The sequence below is a fragment of the Aquila chrysaetos genome, chromosome 14, assembly GCF_900496995.4.
Source record: "Aquila chrysaetos chrysaetos chromosome 14, bAquChr1.4, whole genome shotgun sequence".
Classification (NCBI taxonomy): domain Eukaryota; kingdom Metazoa; phylum Chordata; class Aves; order Accipitriformes; family Accipitridae; genus Aquila; species Aquila chrysaetos.
The window spans coordinates 29,221,635-29,242,188 of NC_044017.1; the positions used below are offsets into that span (position 1 = coordinate 29,221,635).

Here is a 20,554-nt window from a genome sequence, read left to right on the forward strand (position 1 = left end):
CACAACCCCTTACTTCCAAGAAAAAAATCCTTATTAAAACACACTTTAGCTTATAAAATAGTAATACAATAGACAAGGAACTGACTTTCAAATTCATCTGTATTTAGCAAAGGCTAATATACTGTTTCCTTTAATAGGACTATAAATAGGAAATATGTGGCACAGTAGCTTTGCGGCAAACAGCAGCCGTTCCTTAAAACAGACTGTGCCGTGATCAGAGTGACTTGGGATCGTCTCTTCTTCAGGTCCAAGAGCAATCTTTACCATGTTGTTTTTTCCAATTTATAGTAATATTTATTTTCCTACTTCTTTTGTGTGGGAATTCCTCACGCTATCTATCTATGGATTTCTTTTCCTGGTTTCTAGAGGGACATCATGATGAATAATAAAATTGATTTTTATATATTCAGTGGCTAAAAGCCACAGTGGGACCGAACTAAATCTTTCTAGGTATGATATGAAACACTTACATACTAGCAGCATAAAAGTGCTCATAAGATGTATATTGTGGCTGTGCACAACAGGGTTGAGTCCTTGAGTCAGTGTGTGACAAAAAAAAAGTAGTAATGTGGTGATGTTTTTCTATACTTACAGTATCAAAGATGACACTTTGTTTCTGAATCACTTCTTAAAAATACTATTTAAAAAATCTAGTTAGAATATAACAGCAATAAAATGTAGGGTTCAAAGAGATACTGTTTATTATTATGTCTGTGACAAGGAGGCGATAGTAGGGTTTTACTATGACAAAATCTATAAATGTTTATTGCATTGTCATCTAATGTATGCTGTGTAATGCATGTTTCTTGAGAAGCTGCTTTGTGTGGTGAAAAGAACTCCAGCTAGTGCTGGTATAACTAAATAAAAATGGGGAAAAAATGACCTTTGTATTACCCAGATGGGTTTGGTTCCAATTCAAGCTACATATTTGTCTGCACAAATTCATGCTCACTGGAGCAAAGTGTTATCAGTCACGTGGGTAAGGTTGGATTTGTAAATAGTGCTTCCTATGGTGGTAGTAGGATGATCATTTTTCTTGAACTTTCTACCACTTCATCTGTAGATAGATAATCACGGTTTGCCCCTGAAAGTTAGTTCATAACTGCATAGTGTAACTTTTTTTATAAGGAGTTCAGACTTCTTTAAAGTTATCAAAATGGATCTTAGGAATTGTCTTCTAAAGACTATCTCTTATTGAGCATACTTGCTTGATTGTTTTTTTGGATAAATTTAAATTTATTTCCTGAGGGAAAACTTCTGTAGAAGTCAAGCATTGCTGTACTTTCTTGAAGCAGGAGGACAAATCTTTATCTACAGAAAGACCTTTTTAAAAAATGCAATCCTAACATTTTAAACACCAGCACGTACCTAAGCACTTTGCCTACAATAGCAGACCACCTAGTTGGTTGTACCGAAAGGAGGCAGGGGAAAATAGCCTAACTATCCTATGGTGAACAAGTTCAAAAATGGTAAGTCTTCTGCTTGAAAAGTGTACCTTGATATACAGTCTGTAAGGCTACAATGCCTTCTATGCTTTATAGCAAATAACCTTCCAAATGAGAGAATTATTTGTGCTGCTCTCTTTGTCTTCTAGTGAAAGAATTCGAAATAGCAATCCCTGACCTAAGCCTGTTGAAATTGCAAATTCATTTGGTTGCTCCATTTCTTGTGTTGAGAATAGGGTACAAATTAATGGATTGTCCCCCTTTTTTTCCTTGGAATTTAATGTGTTTGAAATGGTGTTCAATTGCTGTGAATAAACTAACACAGATCGGCATGAGATGGAGTGATGTTTTTGTCTTAAATTTTTGTTTAGCTCTGTTGGAAGAGAAGGATTTCACTCTGTTGAATCTATTGTTAGCCAGCAGATGAGTCTTAGTATTGGTGATGATAGCACTGGGAGCTGGTCCAATCTAAGTTTTGAAGATGAACATCCTGATGAGAGCAGCAGTTTTCTTCACCTCAGCGACAGGTAACTATAAATATGTTAGTATAGTTAAACAGATTATCTTGACATCAAATAACTTGGCATTAAGTGGTTTTCTCCTGGGGGTTGGGGGAGAAGAGATTATTTTGTCTTTAACACGCAATGATTTTTTTATTAAAAATGGGTCTAATATTACGTGTTTTCTTACAAAATGTTGTTGCCTACGAACGTTCATACTATACACTCTGTAAAATATGTGGAGTATGTATTGTCATTGATGTCAGGGAGTCACATCAAGTAAAACTGTACATATATAATTTAAGTTATTAGCAAAAGATGCAGGTGTTTTAAGAACAACCACCATGTGTAAAATACAACTTGAAAGTACTGTTTATAAGTTGTGCTCTGAAATATTAAAACTTAATCATTGAGAAGGTGTTTTATGTAAATTCATCTATTCTTGAAAAGCAGTAATATGAGCTTAATTTGCATGAGGAGGTTTAACAGCTATTTTTGTCTTTTTTGGGACTTGAATTTGTAAGCTGTTCTAACTGATATTGGTGGAATATTTATGTACTACTAACCAACAAACTTACAGGTGTGTAATATTGGAACTTACCTGTTCAGAGTAGTAACTTTTTCCACAGAGCTTCTCGCTACACTTCCCCTGGCTGATAACTAACAACGATTAGAATGGGAATTCTAAATATCTGCAATGTCTCTGCCTGTTGCCAGGGAAAATTATATTGAGAGTTGTGGCCTGAGCTCCTATATAAGGAGCATATGAGGAATGAGTAAACTTAGTTTTTTATGATTGATATACCACTTATGTTACTGTAGTAAGTTCAGCATTTCTGTTGAAGAACAGCAGAAGTAGGGGAGAATTTTTTTCTTTTCAGTTAGTACTTCCAGCATCACTGAGATTAAAGAAAATATGGGAGATGTGCTTCCTTATCTAGTGTACAAATAGGTTATTTGGTACCAGAGTGAAACTGATGTCTACAGTATTTTTAAATGTCTACAATATTTGTCATGTTTTGCTTAACTAAATATTTTAATCAAACCACTACTATAATTTATTTATACAACTGAATAGTTTTGTAAGAGAATACATTGCCTTAAAGTTATTTCAATAAAACATCATCTGTTGAAAATGAGTTAGACTTACATCATGAAATTCAGAGTATAAGGAAGAATATTCAGCGTATTGGCAGTTACAGATAGTGAATAAAATATAGGTTAATTGATGCTGGGAAAAAAAGTGTAAAAAAATTGCTGGACCTGTAGTGCCCATGTTGTATTTGTTTGTTTATCATCCCCAAAACAGATTTAAGTGAAAAGAAGGTAATTTCTATTACTTGCAAGAAAATCTGTGGCTAATTAGAGGAGGAATAACCTAAATTAGCATTTTACTCAAAGAAGGAGAGGCATAATTTGGATAGCAAGGTGTTGGCAGAGGAAACTGGCACACGCAAATTGATCAGCTAGTTTTACAAAACTAACTGGATTGGTAGCAGCACATGTGTTTGTGTTGGTGAGGTTTAGCAGGTGGAAGCGACAGGATCTGGGGTTGTTGCCCAGAGTAAAAAGATATGGGGGGGGAGACCTGTAACAAAACAAGATTCAGTAATAACAGTGTGGAACGGTGTTAGCATCGTCTAAGGAAATCAAAAACTGCATGGCCATGATGAATATTTATTGCTTTTATTTCCTCTTTTTAACATCAGCTGTTTTATTAAACAGGAAAATGCCATTCAGTCATAGAGGGAGCATTCATTATGCAGTTACAACAGTTGAAAGTTTGGGGGTTTGTTGTTTTGGTTTTTTGTCTTACAGTTAGGGCCATCTGTTTAAAAAAATATTGTGCTGATTATATGTAAACCATGTTATGAAACATTTAAATGTACTGTCAGGTAGCATTGCTTTCCTGGCAGCTATTTCTTAGTGCAAGTGGCTTCCTTGTGTCTAAGAAGCTGTCAGCAGTCTTGCTTGTACCATCTTTGAGGTACTAGATATCATTAGACCAATTTGTTTGTAGTGCTGGTACAGTATAATGAAGTGGCACACTGAACATTAATCCAGTTTTTCTTGGTGAGGGAGGACCTCTCCCTTTCCCCAGGCTGTTTTTCCAGCCTGTTTGCAGTATTCAATGGACATTGGTACTTAAGACTCCTTCAGCTGACATTTTGGAAATTATCTTCAGAAAAATTATGTTCATAATATCTTTATAAACTTAGAGATTCCATTAACGGTAGTTGAAATTTTGTTTGGAACACACAGGGAAAACAACACAACAATACAAGCTATAGTGGTCCAGTTTGATTTACCTTGCTTTGCTTTACTTCAGGAAAAAAAAGACATTTTTTGTAGTAACTCTGTTGAAACGGTACATGCCCTCTGCATCTCAGATCAATATATAAATTGTACTTCAGTACTTCACAGAGGATTAAACTATGTGTAAACAAGGGAACAAGACAACTTGGAAAGAATTATCAAAGCATGATCTCTGCAGTTCCATTTGAATGGAAGTAGGAATGGAAGTTCTTTAGCGGACTTGGTAAAGTTAGTTATGCAGGGGACTGCTTGCATCTTCTGCTTTGCGTGCATAATGTTAGTGACTTAAATTTAGAAATAAAACAGTCTTAAGCTTTCTCTGTTTGTTAATCTATAGGTATGGGCATAGACATAGGCTTTTCCAGGGTATGATTCAGAGCATCCAGGTTAGGTTATAATTCAGAGCAGAAGCCTCTTGCCTTTGACTGTATGTACATAATGCAGAATCTCAAAGCTCATGATCTGAGTTATAGTTCCCATATATACAATATCTATATAAAAGCTGAAAGCTTTTCTTGTAATTCCGCTGGCTCATGTTGAAGAGCTGCATGAAGCTTTATAGAAGCATTATAATGCCTTTGTCTGTTTATTGCTTGTTCTGTGGTTGCAGGACTTTATTTGCAAGACTGTTAATTTGGCATCTTAAAACAAAATAAAGGTCACATTACAAAAAAAGTCTCATACATTGCTATGCATTGTAATCATATGGTTCAGTATATATGATTATTTCAGACCAAGTTTGACCTCTGTAAAATATATTAATCGCTTACCTAATCAGAATAGTAGTATGCATGAGGTCATTCTGTTAGATTGCAAATACTTTTACCTTTAGTCTGAGAACTGGGGCAGCTTTTAGTTCCACCTGTGTTATGCATCTATAACTTTCAGTGAAAGCAGCTGCTTGAAGGAGGCTGTTTGAGTGCAAAGTATTGGTATCAATAGGCTATATTAATTCTTTTCTATACATGTAATTCGAACCAAATTTAATACTTCATATATACTGTGATAGTCTCACACTGTAGCTTGAGAAAGTGCTTAAGACCAGGTTTGCATTCTGTGTGCAAATCAAGTTGGTTTCTTTGGAAGCTTCTGCTCTTTAATTTTCTTTTTTTCTTTTTTGCATAATAAGAGAACTGTTTGATTGTTCATTGCACATGTAGTTTAAATAAGCAACAATGTGCTGAATGAAGCACCTGCAACTTTTAATTTTTTTTTTTTCCTCCTGTTAGGGTGTGTTCATATTGCAGGCTTGCTAACCTGCTGTTACTGTTTTGAAATTAGGATCCAAGCAGGCATACTGGAAAGCAAAGGGCACTGATAGGCAATAGTGTTACTGGCAGACTCTTGGAAGAGATTAATGTCTGTTTCTTGAAATGTTTCTTTCCACCATTTGTGGTTTTAAACTTTACTATTTGCCTTGACTAGAATGAGTGGAAGAGAAGAGCTTTAACAGCCACAAAAAACTTAGGGGAAGAAAGCATCTTCTTGCAACAGTTGCTCTCCGGAGTTACTTCATGGCTTGTCATACCATCTATAGTAGACAATTTAAGTTTCTCAAAGAATGCTGGTTATCTTGAAGTCCTATTCTTGGAAGGCGTTCAGACATGGTCTGGGGAGGTATGAAGTTGGGCAACAGAGATTTCATCATATGAGTAGCTCAATCTTGTACATAAGCACAGGCTTAACAAACTGCTGATTATACTGCCTAAAATGTACCAGTACAAGGACACGCTCAATTTTTTCAGTTCTTCGCATTGGCTTGAATGTAGTCATGGCATAAATGCAGTATTATGAACTGTGAGGAAAGTAATTTTTCGTATTGTTTTCACTGATCTATAACCCACCCTATTTTTAAAAGATCAGCTTGTAGAACAATATTCAGAATTTAAAAAAAAATATTTTTTAAATTTGCTCTAAGAATTCCTTCTCATCAGGCTGGTGGAGATCATTACTGGATATTTGCAATGAGGTGGAAGGCTTTTATTTGTGCGCTTGTCTTCACAATGTATAGTTTTATGAACTTTTAGCTAGTCCTTAAGCAAATATTATAGTTGTAATCCATATTTCTATGAGTAATCATATTGAAATTGTTGAGCTTGTATAAATAACGAGCAGTGTGCTTAGACCTGAGGACAGAATTACTGCTAGCATTAATCTGGAAAATTAATGAGTACAAATTAATACTTTCACCTGTGTACTGAAACGTACCAGTTTTGCATTATTGTGCACATTGCTGCTCTGAATAGCACTGACAATCATGTTTGTACTCTGTTGCAGCAAACCTGTTTAGGAAGTTTCAGTGCTCTTGCATTAAATGTCTTGACAAAACAGCTCTAAGGAAAATGAAGGTTCTAGTTTGAGCTATTGTTCTTTTCTAGTTCAGCTGTGTTCTCTTCTTCTCCTGGCAGTAATGGTAACAGCAGTAGCTGGAGCAGTCTTGGTTTAGAAGGGGATATGTATGAGGAGAATTTATCCTTTCCAACATCAGACAGGTTGGTTCAGTTGAGAAATATAAACCAGATGGGTTCCTCATAATTAATGCATGAAATCATCATTTTTGAAAATAAAAATACAGTGCATTTTTTATGCTGATACATTATTCACACTCTTCTCACTTAATCACAATATGATTTTTTTCATTAATTAATCCATACTGAATGGTTAAATTTTGCTGTGCTAAACTGATGAATGTGTTCTGCTTGCAAAATGAAAGGTCCCTTTTGTGCATGTTCCTGCTTGCAGTTTTACAAGTCTTTAGATTTACTTTGTCATGCAAAGTAGAGCTTGCTTCCTATAGGATTTCTGTTTTTTCCTTTAGCTTGTGGAAACTTTCAAAATTGCTTGATAATTGGTTTTTGTAGAACACTTATGACTTAAGCTTTGAATAACGGATAGCTGTTCATGCCTGTGACATAAGATGGCTCAACCTTTTCACATATGAAGCAAAACTAAACTGTCCTCCTTAATTAAAATCAATAAGATTTCTGCCTATTTTAAAATGTCTTCATATTGCAGTCCTTCTTTTTAACACTCTTCTCTTGTTTCTCTCTTCTCCCTTCTTTCCTTAAGAGCAAATCTTGTGAAGTTGATGATAAATCTGTTTCCGACATGAAATGGTGTGAGAAGCAGAGCTTCTTTTCATGATCACTTCTTAATTCTTTTATGATCTTCCTGTCCTTTAACCTTCATTACAGTCTTAGGATTGACTACGTTTATTGTGCATATATTGGATTGTGTTAATATTTTTGTTTTATTTTTAAAATACAGCGATGGAACAGAAGATAAAGATGAAGACTGCAAGGATGCTGTAGAAGGTAATGTCAATTCCAGAATATACTACTGTTCTTGACCTGTGCGTTCTACGTGAATTATTTTGTTAGTTCTTTGCTTCTGTAGTCTGCAAAACAAGGTGACAACCCTATTATCCCTATTCATCATAATGCATGTCAGTCAAGTGTCAGAATATATTCTTTGATTAATACCCTACATACAACTCTTAATGCACTGAAGTTTACAGCCTTTGGAAAATGCTAGTCTCTGATGCTCACACATGTACTTAATAGCATAAAGTAGTGAACTCTTTTCAGCTTGTTGAAAGTGTAAAATTATTTGCATAGAATAACTTCTTTGTGAAATATTTGATAAGGAGCCATGGCAATGCATCTGCATGGCTACGTTCAAGATACTGAAGAAGTTATTCAAACTGGCCATATTAACCTTGGGAGAAGAGTCATGAGAAACAATGAAAAAGCTTGGATTCGATACGTTTGCTATAATCTCTTTATTCTTAGTGAAATATAAAACAGGGTCTATCCAGAATCTTGTTACAGCTTTCTGGTTTGTAGAAGATCTCTGCCCTGCTTCCAGTCTGACTGAAATGCCAAAGTTGTTAACTCAAATGAGAACAGCCTGAATACATAGTGTATGAGGCTTATTTAAGGATGAGCTGATGTTAGAGCAAGTTGTAACAGAATTTTTCTTTGTGTTGGGTATATTCTGAAGGTAAAATAAGCGTTTCAGGAAACCTCTGCTACCCACTGACAGAGGATATTCAGCCATGGCGCACATCTTCAAGTAGTCTTGATGTAAGCAGAAGGATGTGTGGTTATTTCTTTTTTTTTTTTTTTTAAGCGCCTGGAAAGATGTATGGAAATGAACCACATCCCTTAATATTTTTTTTTTTTTTTCAAATCAGATCTGACTAAAGTTATAAGGAAATAAAACTAAACTAAATTATTGAGTGTTTTTTCCTCAGAATAATTATAATTAAAATGTTTTTTGCTCTGTAGGTTTCATCTAGGTTATCAATATATCATTGCTTTCTTTTGCCCGTGACTTTAAAAAGTTCTAGCATCTCAAATGTTCAAATTGGTCGATTAGAATAGTGCTTGATTTTATTTCTGTACACAGTTTAGGTGTCTCCTGGAATGCAACATACTGCTTTATACTGTATTAAGGATTTTCTAGTGAAATTTTCCCAGTTTAATTTCTTCACCATCTCACTATTGTTTTGAAAAGACTCTTTCTGTTACTTTCATTGTAGGACCATTTAAATAGTGTTCTAGGTAGCAAACCTTTGTACCTGGTCTTGCACATTTGGAAGTTCTGTTCCTGTCATACCTAGAAATGTCTGGCTTTTTCTAAGCTGACTGCGCCTTGTTCACTGAAGGATTTGAAATGAAGCCTCGTTATTACCAAATGTACATCTATTTTCTAAAACTAAGAGATATATCAAAATTTCCCATTGATTCATTACCACAATGCTTTCCATCCACTAAGTATCATAAATTTTTTTTTTACAATTGGTTCTTTCTCCTACAAAGATACTAGATTTTGGGGCTCCTAGACAAATACTCTTTTATCCGCCAAAAGCATGCTTATGTTATCAGTTCCACTAGTTAATTTTCTCTCTCTTTTACCTCTTGGGGGAATGTATTTCGTCTTGCTTAACTTTACCAGTTAGGAATGAATACCTTAGGTACCTTAGTTTTTGTAAGCTTGATTGGAAGAGTAGTGAGATTGAGGTAAACTGCACATGAACTTAAGTTATTATTGCAAATATATTCCTTGTTTCTAGAGAGTTAAGTCCAGTAGTCTGGAAGTCAAGGCTTCAAGAACAACTTTGGAGAGCACTAGCATATGCTTAGTTGGTTCTGAGAGTGTGACAAAGGATTACTGTGGTAGCTAGATACAGAAATTCAGCATGGCAACAGAAGATGACAATACTGTAGTTTCTCTGTGTTACTAATGCAACTGCTCTTTCAATACTCTGTTAATTTTTGGAACTCATGCTGTAAAGGAAGTGTTGAAAAATTGGATAGGCCTCAGTAAAAACAGCACTATATTTTGGAAAAACTCAGGGGCAGTCTGATTGGTCTGCCTGCACAGGAAAGAATGCCAAAATACACACTTTTAAAAAATTTAGTAGATGAAGGCATAGCAGTTGGAAACGGAGGTGATTGATGGACAATGTGAGAGCCATTGCTGTTCAGTTTATGAAAGGCTGTGTCAAATTCCTTGTCGTTTGGAATATACATTAAAGTTTAGATGTCTTTTAATACTCAGCTATGTTTGCGTACAATTGTAAATGGGATAAACAGTACTTCCTTATGTGAAAGTACAGAAACACTTCAGACCAGCATGATTTTTTCCTTTCGTATTATCTGTGTGTACTAAATGGAGGTTTTTAAATGTAGTCTAAACAGTGAACTACAGAGACTTTTTTGAAACAATTTGAAGCCCTAGATTTAATGATTTTATTTTTAATGTTAGGTTTGGAGCAAATACGAAAGACTTTAGCAATAGTGAATATTGATCTGGAACCAAATCTAGTGGACCCCCAGCTCAGAGCAGTACTCCAGTGGCTGGCAGCTTCTGAAACAGGGGTGTCTGATCTTCACTTTCACGACACTGCTACAAGGGAATTTGTCTATGTAAGTACTTGGGTTTGATGAGAGGTGGGGAAGGGGAAGGATTTGCTTGATTTCCATTTGCTGCGATACACCACCTGCTACTGCTTGATTTGCCACTCAATAATAATGAGGTATTTGCTGTTGGGGAAAATCATTATTTAAATCCTGAGAGGTCAAAGTGGAACAGCCTGTTTAGCCTGTGCATGTACCATACAGTATTAATCAAAGCTGAGTTAACTTGTTTCACAAGTTGTTTTCCTTGTTTTACTCCAAAGAGGATAAAATTACAGCATTTTTATTTAGTGAAAAATATGTTTTTTCAAGCATTTTTAACTTAGTATTTGTCTGTATATTGAATCTTGCTGAGAACTGGGTCACGTAAATTAATTTCTAACTTAATATGTTCTGCCTCCATTTTTTTTGCTAGCAAATGCACATTTTCTTATCAGAAAGAAGTTTAGGTTCTAATTAAATATTAAGTATGTTTTTATTCTGTAAGCAACTGCAACCAAAGCTATTATGAAAAAAAGCTCAATAAGATTGTTTCATTTTTAAGTGCCTTTATTTTTGTTTTATAAGTCGAATTTAATATGTGACCAAAGAGAAGGCAGAAGTTTAAAGAATCAGGCTTTAGCAATTTGCGTGTCTTGGGGAAGGGTCAAAATTTTGGTACGCGTACTGACCTGAGTATTTCCATCACAAACGTATAAGAGAAGCTTCTTATTCCTCTAAAATCATAAAAATTATTCCGTTGTGGCTACACACCAAACTGCACATGATAATCTGGCATTTATTACGTTTTACCTATTTTTTTTAATCTTTTACCAAGGAATTATTTTAGCATTACCTGGCTACTGAAAGGCTAACTTAACAGATATATAGGCGTTGTCTCTAATGATGGGGTTGATAGGAATGATAAATTATCAAAGATTTTTATCTTGTGACCTGGTAACAGGTGAAAGAGCATTGATGTGATGCCATTACTATGCTCCTAATAATTAAGATCTTCGCAAAAACAACTTAACATACATATCAGTGTATTAAGGAAGGAAAAGCTTGCTTTCAGTTCCAAAGTTTAGTACTGAGTCTTCAGCTTGGTGCTTTCCAAAGGTCAAATCATCATTTCAGGAGAAAAGGGGAGTGACTGCGAAATAGAGGTCAGTATGACAAAACAGACTCCCAAACTTAGATGAATGTGTGCACTTATGGTGCTTAGTTACTGTAGACTTGTGTTGAGTGTCAAAGGTACCTCAAGGTCAGTCCAGATTGTATCTGGGCTGAATTTCTTAGGAGTGGCTTCTCCCTTTCTAGCCCGGAAAAAGAATGCTAGTTTTGTTTTTCTTTTGCCTATGTAACTGTGTGGTATATGTATTCGATCTCGAGAATGGGAAGTCTTGCATTCTTACTTAAAATAACCCAGAAAATTGGGAAATGTTTTTTGGGCAAGTTGAAATATATCCCCTGTGCTCCTTTTCTGGAGGTTGGTATGTTTGATTTAGAATTATTTCAGAAATATATTTTGTTGTACATTAGTTCTGACACTTAGAGTGGACTTCATGCCTTTGTATAGTTTGAGAATACTTTTCTCCACTTCTGTTTTTATTTGAAACTGTTGGGTTTAATCCTTATATTCTCATGTTCCTTCCCTGTTATGGTTTATAAGTGTCTTAACATGAAGAAGAAAATACTTCACTTTTTCTGTTCTCACATGCCTGGCCCAGCATTCTCTGAAGTTCTTTTGATGTGAATGAGTTGGGTTTAGTGACTACAATCGTTCTGACCTCGTGAGTTGGTTTTGCCATCTTTTGAAGATCTATTTTGTGCTTGTCATATGTGAATTGCAGTATTGCAAGTACTCAGGCAGAATAGTAGTAGGACCCACAAGTGTTAACAGTAATCTGCTTTGTGTGTGTATGTGAGAGAGACCTGTATCTTACGCTGCAATGTAACATTTAAGACAAAAAATACATGGCAGGTGTCTCTTTTTTAAATTTTTCCTCGAGTTTCTCATTCTTCTGCCAGCTCTGACTTAGTAGATTTCAAAGTTGTGATGCTACTATTTGAGCCAATGCCTGAAGTCACACAGGAAAGATATTATTAGCCAACTGTGTATCTGAACACCACTTTAGCTACCTTAATAAGAGAATATACTGAGAAGAGCACTCTGGAAAATAGCAGTGTCTATTATGTATGCACTCCTAAAAAATTATAATATTTTTCTACTTGACACTTCAGTCATAAATTGATAGTGAGTTGACACCTAAAGATAAAACATAAGACCTTCAGGCAGGCAGTAGTCATGCAGTCCTGAAAATGTTACAATAGTTAATTGATCCACTTATCATTTTATAGATTAATTTTTAGTTCTCCAAATGCAGTTATGTTAAAATGAATTGAAATCCTGTTTCCACCTCCCCCCAGGGGCAGGGAAGGATTACCTGGTTTTTATTCCGTCCCATTTCCCAATTGGTATGATCTCTGACCCACACTGGGGGTGTTAAATTAAAAATAGTCGTTCTGAGTTCTGTCACTTGTAAAGCTAGACAAGCACCTCCAGAGGGCACTGCAGCCCAGCAAAAAACTAAACTGACCTCTGTATCCTGATCTCTCGCCAGCTGTGGGGTTTTGATCATCTCATAGGTACTTTGGTAAGTTACCTCAGTTACGTGGGGAATGAACCTGAGCTTTAGATCACACTGAAAACAGTAATTTTCACTATAAGCAGTTGGTGGGTTCTGGAAGGCAGGAAAGGCTTGTGTTAGCTGATCACAGCAGGGTAATGAGCCACTGATGTGATGTGGCTGTATAAAAGACAAAAATACTCCTAGCATGTATCAGGCAAGGTATTACTTGCTGCGATTGGGTATGAATGCTTACTTAAGCATACATGTTATGCTCAGCAAGGCAGAAAGAAGTTAAATACCTGTGTATGAAACAAAATATATTTGTTAGGAGCTAGAACAAGAAACCAGTAAATTAGAATAGTTCTTGACTTTGAGAAGCTTGACAGTGTGTATATGCAAGTGCCTGGATTAAAAAAAACATGTATGTTTGATTTTTAATGAGACCTTACCTAGCTGTTTTAGGATTCCTGTTGGCTATTTTGAGTAAACTAATATTTCACTGGTCTGACAGTAAGAAACAGATCAGTCGGCTAAAGAAATAGTGGGATTGAACTTTGAACTCTAAAATAAAATAGGAAGATTAGTGAAGCGAGGTGCCAGCTCTGTCATCTTACCACGGTGGTATCTTCTTGGGACAGAATATGCTGTATTTGCTGAAGTAGGTCTTTGGACATTAGCCAAACTTTCCTCTGGCATAAGAAAAATGAGGGTTCTTTTATAAACCAACAAACACTCTTTACAGAATTGCCTGTTGTAGACTATAAAACTCTTAGTTCCTGTACTCTTTTAAAATTCACAGAAAGAACTACGGATTTCAGTCTCTCTTTATGTAGAAGAGATGTATTTTTTTCACTGAAAAAGGTTTCCATGTTCAGGATATATTGTACTCAGGATTAGAGACGATTTTTCTTGCTTATTCAGGTTAATTGTTTGCTTAAGAAGTTAATTGTTTTATATATGTTTTTATGCCCACGTTCTTTCTGTCAGTTCCATCACCTGCCTTGTTGCAGTTGGAACATCACCTAGGTGAAGAAGCAGAGAGAGATTGTCTTCCTTTTCGTGTTTTAATAGAATTTCATATTGCAATCTGGCAGGTGTCATAAAAGAAACATTATGAATTTTTAATTTTGTAGCTATGGAAGATATTTCACTGAATGCTGCTTATGACTTTTTTTTTAAACTTAATGTATAGAATGTCACGATAGGGACAATAAGCAATAAAATTCTACAGTTCCAAAGAATAAGTAGGGTAAGTGTCTAAATTGTGTTTACTAAATGCAACATTGACAGTTGTCCAGAAAGCTACAGAGAATAAAGTTTGTTTGTGTGGGTGTTGGTTTTTGTTTGTTTGTTTGTCTTTTTAAACTAAAAGATTTTTTTTACTCCTGGGCAAACGGGCAAATTCGTCCTTGCCTTAGGGTAGGCTTTCTTCCATATATAGCTGAGCTTGACACAAAAGCAAAGGAAGATTTTTTGCTTGGACCCTGGGCAAAAAAAATGTTTTCAGCTACACTGATCTCTGCTCGCAAGTTGTAGTTTAACTTAACCCTCACCTTTTCCTCTTCCCCAAGATGTTATAATTTGCCAACTCTGAAGACGCTGTTTTCATTGAGGGTAGCATCTGTGCCACCCAAACCACACTATATGTTGTGAAAGGAAAATCCACATCCTTTTATTAAGACTGAGTTTTGTCTTTTTCTATGTGCATTATTGGCATGGGAGGGATGGCAAATGTCTTAATCTTGTGTTCAGAATTTCCTGTTTTCTGCAGTCCTGATGAACCACAGCCCTCATACCTGTGGCACCACATCATTTGAAAATGTCGCTCCCTCCAGAAGAAAATCTTGTGAAAACTGCCCTGAAGAAAAGTGCCTGATTCTTGTGGAAGTTTTTGTTTTTATAGATGTGGGAATAATGATTAACTCATTACAACTGATCTCTTATGAGCTAATGTTTCAAGAATAACTTCTGTAACTGTTAATCAGGATGTGCAGGTCAAAATATTTTGTTTTGTGTTCCCCTGTCTCCCCTTTAGCTTTCCAGAAGACTGCGAGAAAGAGATTGGAAAGTTGGAGATCTCTTGCAGGCAGTGCTGAAATATTGTGAAATGATAGAGAAGGCATCTGATGGAGAGCAAGCTCTAAATAAGTCTTTAGTTGCTTGGCTTCTGGAAAATGTCTGAAAAATCCAAAGATGAAACACTCTTCACTTCATTCCTCTTTTGAAAGGAGATAGAAAGAACACAGATATGTAAAGTGAAATTCAACTAATGAATGTTCAAGTAATTGTCAGCATTTAAAAGACTTTGAGGTGAAAGTCAAAATAGCTGTGCTGTGCTTTGTGATACTGTGCACATGGTATGTTTATTCAGTCCATAATCGGTATTGTCCACCAACGCATAACTTGTAATCACTGCTGTGTTCAGACCATTGCAATATTTATGAAAAAAATCCCTTGTCTATGATAGTAGTTCAGAGGAGACAGTCTCAGGCATGATATTCAGGATTCCCACTGTGCCAGGATAGCTCTTTTTCCCACTTGTATGTGTGCTGTATTCACAGTGGGACTAAGAGCACTGATATTCTGCAAAAATCTGTTCTGGAATACCTTGCTGCAGACAATGGAAAAAATTACTGACATTGGCCAGGTGTTACGTGCCCAAGTGCACCATTGCCAGGAAGAAAATCGTGACCTGCCCAAGCAGCCCCTTAATACAGTCTGGCTTCATAGCCACCTTTATCAAGTTTAACTTCATGTGAAGATGTGCAAGTCTGCTCTGAAATTGCTGAGGTGCAAATACATGTTCCCTTTTGTTGACTGCTGTAGAGCTGGTAACTTCTGGTAGAAGGGCAGAGTGGGTAGCTGAGCATAATTTCATACATAATTCTTCAGCAAGCTTTCCTGATGCTTGCCAATCAAGTTTAAATTGCTAAATTTCTTACTGAAGCTTTTCGTATGCAGATAATTCTGTGACATTAATTCTATGTCAAAGAATTTGTATGTTAGTCTCTCACATAGATGTGTTAAAAGTAGCAGATAGAAATTTCTTCTGAGGATTTTGGCCATCATTTTGACTAGTCTAATTCTTTATTTCTTAGCCTCCATATATGAATTTTCTTTTCAGTAATAAAGGAAATTTTGTTACTCAGTGAGCACCTAAGCGTTTAGCAAAGAAAGCTAATTAAAACATAAAGAGGAAGTTTCTTGCAAATTGATTTTTCATTTTTCTTAACTACCTTCACTGAATTTTTTTTAAAGGCACTTTTAGTCAAGTCTTTTTAGCAGTCTAATCAGTTTTCTCACCAGTGCTGCTGACTTGCCTGTCTGTCTGAAGAGAAATCTGGACCTTTATGTATCCTGTGGTTTGAAAATGCTTTTGGGTTTTGTTTTTTTATACATCCTTTGAGAGAAAAAGGCACGTGCTGGTAATTTCAAGGTGGCCACCTCAGAACTCCTATCACTTCCAGGAGAATCATGGAGTGTTACTCATTTTGGATGAACAAAAGAATCTTAATAGCGTTTTCATAGAAAAATATACTGTTGATATGGTGCGCAAGCTTCTGATTGCAAACAAGGAGAGATAAAGTCTCTGAATCTATTCTTGAATTTTAATGGCATATATACAATCCTGATTTCCTCTACCCTCTAAATTACAATGAGGTGTCACACCGGTAAACTCAAGAGCACTCTCCTTGCAATGTCTTTGTGTTTCAGGAAGGCATCCCACTGGTCTTTTTAGAGAGACCTGGTTTGTTTTATTCATCATTTGTCATCTGGATTTCTGCTTTGGATCTCACAAAGTTCACCTTTCTCACAGAGTTAAAGATTTTTAATGTTTTTGTATATGCACATGTGTGTGTTCACACATGTGCATACACACATAGGTATGTATATGTATCTGTATGTTTAAGAGATACCAAGAATATGAACTTATAATGTAAATTTTTACCACTAACATAAATTCTGTTATGCTTATAGTTCATTAGCTCACTTCATGTATCAATTCACTGATTGAAAGATCTATGGATGCCATGTGACAAAAAGACCAAAAATCATTACAAGGTCTTTTGTCCTGTTATAGGTAGTATAAGGCCAAGCGTCAGGAATTGTTTTTCTCTAGAGCCCAAAGCGGGGCGGGGGGAAGTTACCTTAATTCCTGTATTTGGAAGATGGGGCTAGTAACAAATACTTTTTGAAGAGTTGTACAAAAGTTGTCTGTTGGTTTTTTTTCTCCCCACCACCCGTACTCCTTTCTTTTTTTTTAAGGTTGACTTTCGATGTTGTTTCAGACAAGAATTTGAAGCCATTCTATGGCTGTAGCATCTTCCCTTTAACGCAGCAATAATGTGCAAATTTACCTATACAATTGAAATGTTAAGAAAATAAAATACTAAAAACAGTGCCTCAGGACTAAATTTTGCTTTGGGTTTTGGACCCTTGCATTCTCACCAAGTGGAATTTCAGGACATGAGGATACAGTAGTACTAGTGCAGTGTTTCTGTACACATCCAAAACCAAACTGAGAAATATATTGAAGGCATTGTTAATGTATGAAGTTGTACATTTGAAAAAAAACCAACAAACCACCACCACAGGAACAGCCATTTTTTAACTGATTTAGTCAGTATGTTGGATTTTATAAAGTTGATGAAGTGTTTTTTCTTTTTAATTACTTTTCCAGAGAAAGGCAGAATATTCTGCAATGCCCAAAGCTTACAACTATTCAAAAAGTTAAGTAGACAATAGTTGCACTAAAAATGATTTTTATAAATGGAATCTTGTTTTAAGACTGGATCAAATACATTATGTAACTATTGAATGGTGTATTAAGGAAAAATTGATTTATTAGCCTCTGAGGAAAGTAGCATAGTTTCCAAACATACATGAGAAAAATATGTTATAAACTACTTCATTTTTTACTCAAACAAAAAACCAAACCAATTTTCTACACAAATTGTTTAAAATTTGTTCTGGATGACTTGACTTTTCTCCTTAGGTATCAAAATTGGGAAAGCATAAAACTAGCCTGGCAAAATTATTATAATTTAATAATTTTAATAATCTTTGGGAAACCTCACTCTGAATATATCTAAATGGTGCTGTCTGCCATATTAGTGAGAAAACTGTTCTTTGCTAATGCGAGTCTTAAATTACGCTATTACTGAGTTTATTTAAAACTCCTGACCACAAATACAGAAGTGTAAATGAAAACTGTAAAAACATGAAGGGCCACATTTTGGTCCATTTAAACCAGACAACTCTGCTTTATAAACAAACATAATAATGTAGAGTTTATTTCATCTTGCATTTTTTCTGTATAGGAAACCCTACTTGGTAATTTAATTTTTGAGTTGAGAAAAATACATACAATGGTGTTATTATTCCAGAAGACACCCTGTCTCAAAAACTTCGTAAATACATTTGGTGTTCTGAAAAATGGAAATGTTCAGACATTTTGTAAGATTCTGTAGAAAAAGCACTTTGAAAATAGTCCCTCTGTAAATTAACAATTAAAAGCGCCCATATTTAAAGTAAGTTTAAACATTCAGAACAGGGTGCATAAATAATACAGAAGTACGCATAAAGCCTTAAAATAAAAACCAAACAAAACTCAAACCCACATGCTAAAATAAAAGAGGATTTGCTGTCTCAAAATAAGGATGTGAAAAAGTAGCTAAGACTATGTACTTGAATGCAATTTGTGTAGTATCTTTGTTCTTGAGTTTTAAAAGATTGTGTAAGCTTTTAAAAAACAAACAAAAACCAAAACCCCGCAACCCACATTCCGAGACTAATTAGGTCTCTCAAAAATGGTATCAGATTTTAGCCGTTACATTTTTCTAATGTAACTTTGTCTGGGACCTTTTCTATAGGGCCACATATTCTTGGAGATGGGAACACAGTAAGCAGTAAACACTGTCACCAGCGCAAAATCCCCTAGTTTTACACAGTTGATTTGCAAAGAAGAATTCAAGATTCAGGAATGATTTTAGTGTAAGAATCTTGGCTTTTCAGCAAGAGCCACTACTGTTGAACATTTACTGTACTTGAGCTCTGAAGCGGCAAGTACAGAGCCCAGCCACTGTAGTCACTTTATTTTGTACCATCTTTGTACATTCCTGTTGTATAGCTGGAGTTGTAGTTTTAGAGGGCCTTTGTTTTGTTGTAATGTCTGAATAGTATTTAATACTAAAATTTATTATAATTTGCTGGAACTGCTGCTTATTTGTGCAGTGTTACAGTAATTCACAGCCCAGTTAGTGATGCAATTGTATACCAAAAGCAGTTTGAATAACTATAAATGTTTATGTAACTGTACTCAATGAATATGAAGGTCTTGTACTGTATAATGGTGACAAGTTTTGCCATTTTAGTAATTTAACTATATTCAGTTTTCAGATTATGAACTCCAGGTTGCACTAAATTTGTCCTTGTTTTAGCAGTGGCTTAAAATAAAACACATTTCACTGGCTTCGAGAGCTCTGTCATTTTGTGAAAATTCATGGAATATTTTTCTTTTCAGCTAACACAGCTAAGATTGGTCTTGGTCAGTGGTTGTGTGAAGGTGCTTGAAGAATGGTGTAGTAAATAGTGCATCAGTAGATGGCATACTTCTTACAGAATTAAATTGGTGTCCAGGAAGAATGCGAGAACACTGTTTTATCGTCTTTGGGTTGAAAGGTAAACCCATAGTTCGGTTACGTGAGGTAAAGCATCGCATGGATTCTGTGAGGAGAGCCTGGGCGAGAAATCCACTCTAAATCTCAAAACAAGTAGGATGTAATAACCAGTCTACCTCAATCTCATCTTGCCTGGAAGCTAGGTTAGGGAGATTGGCTTGATATTTCCATGTGCACTGAGGTTGGTCTTTGGCACATTGTACAATATTTGGGGGAATTGGTGTAAAAGCCAGCTTTAGAGTCTTCTGGACAAATGCAAGAATACGCTGCTAATGAAAATGCTGTATGAACCGTGAAGTTTCACAAGCTTATTTAGTATCCTCGAGTGTTTTGGTATCTTGTGAAATCTACCAAACAGCATATTGTCAAGTACCCCAAAATAGTAATGCTGAGCGGAGATGCCGTGCGCAGATACGGTTCGTAAGATTTAGAAGTACTGCTGCTGCACGTAGCTATCTTAATGTTTTTTGATGTATATGTTGTGAATCTACTAATCTCAGCTGGGTTTCATTCAAGAATTAGGAAATTCTTGCTGAAGTTACTTTTAAACCAGTAAGCATGTGCAACTCTCCTTGTTTTTTATTTTTTCAATAGTTGTTTAAAGGAGGTTTCCATAGTGTTTATGAGATTACTTCCAAAAGGAGCATTCTTTTGTTTCATTACCGTATCTGTTGCAAAGATTTTTTTGTTTGGGTAATGCCTCACGTTCAATCATGTAGAAAATACATGTTAACTGAAGCAAGTAAACATTTAACTTAAAATACCGTACAGCCAAAAAAAGACGGGTGGCGAGTTTAAGAACAAAAAAAGATTTTTGTGAAGGGAAAGAAGAGGATATTCATGTGGAAGATTAGTCTGAGCTTTTTTCTTCCTGCCTGGACTTTATTTTTCTTTCTTTCAGCAGTCTGGTTCTGGCTGGCTTTATTCAACCACAGAACAGTATCCATGCACTTTGTTTAACCTTGGTGTATTAAATTGAGAGTTAAGTCTCCAGCTATTCCATAGTCTTCGCCCAACGTGTGCTACTTCATCTCCTGCTGCTGTTGCTCGGACCTTCCTCTTGCTCCGTACCCTGAG

At 35.7% G+C, this 20,554-nt stretch overlaps 1 protein-coding gene across 3 annotated transcripts in view; it reads left to right on the forward strand.

The window, feature by feature from the left end:
* AKAP11 (A-kinase anchoring protein 11) overlaps positions 1 to 19,269 on the forward strand; it is a 45,878-nt gene extending 26,609 nt beyond the window's left edge. Inside the window, exons 8-12 of one of the 3 annotated variants that reach the window (XM_041128663.1) lie at positions 1,817 to 1,972; positions 6,640 to 6,753; positions 7,529 to 7,575; positions 10,034 to 10,194; positions 14,833 to 19,269. In XM_041128663.1, the coding sequence (XP_040984597.1) occupies positions 1,817 to 1,972; positions 6,640 to 6,753; positions 7,529 to 7,575; positions 10,034 to 10,194; positions 14,833 to 14,979 (625 nt within the window). In that variant the 3' untranslated portion in view covers positions 14,980 to 19,269. The remainder of the gene's footprint in view (positions 1 to 1,816; positions 1,973 to 6,639; positions 6,754 to 7,528; positions 7,576 to 10,033; positions 10,195 to 14,832) is intronic. The other 2 variants (XM_030036368.2, XM_030036369.2) reach the window with 2 other exon arrangements.
* Positions 19,270 to 20,554: the final 1,285 nt, after the last annotated feature.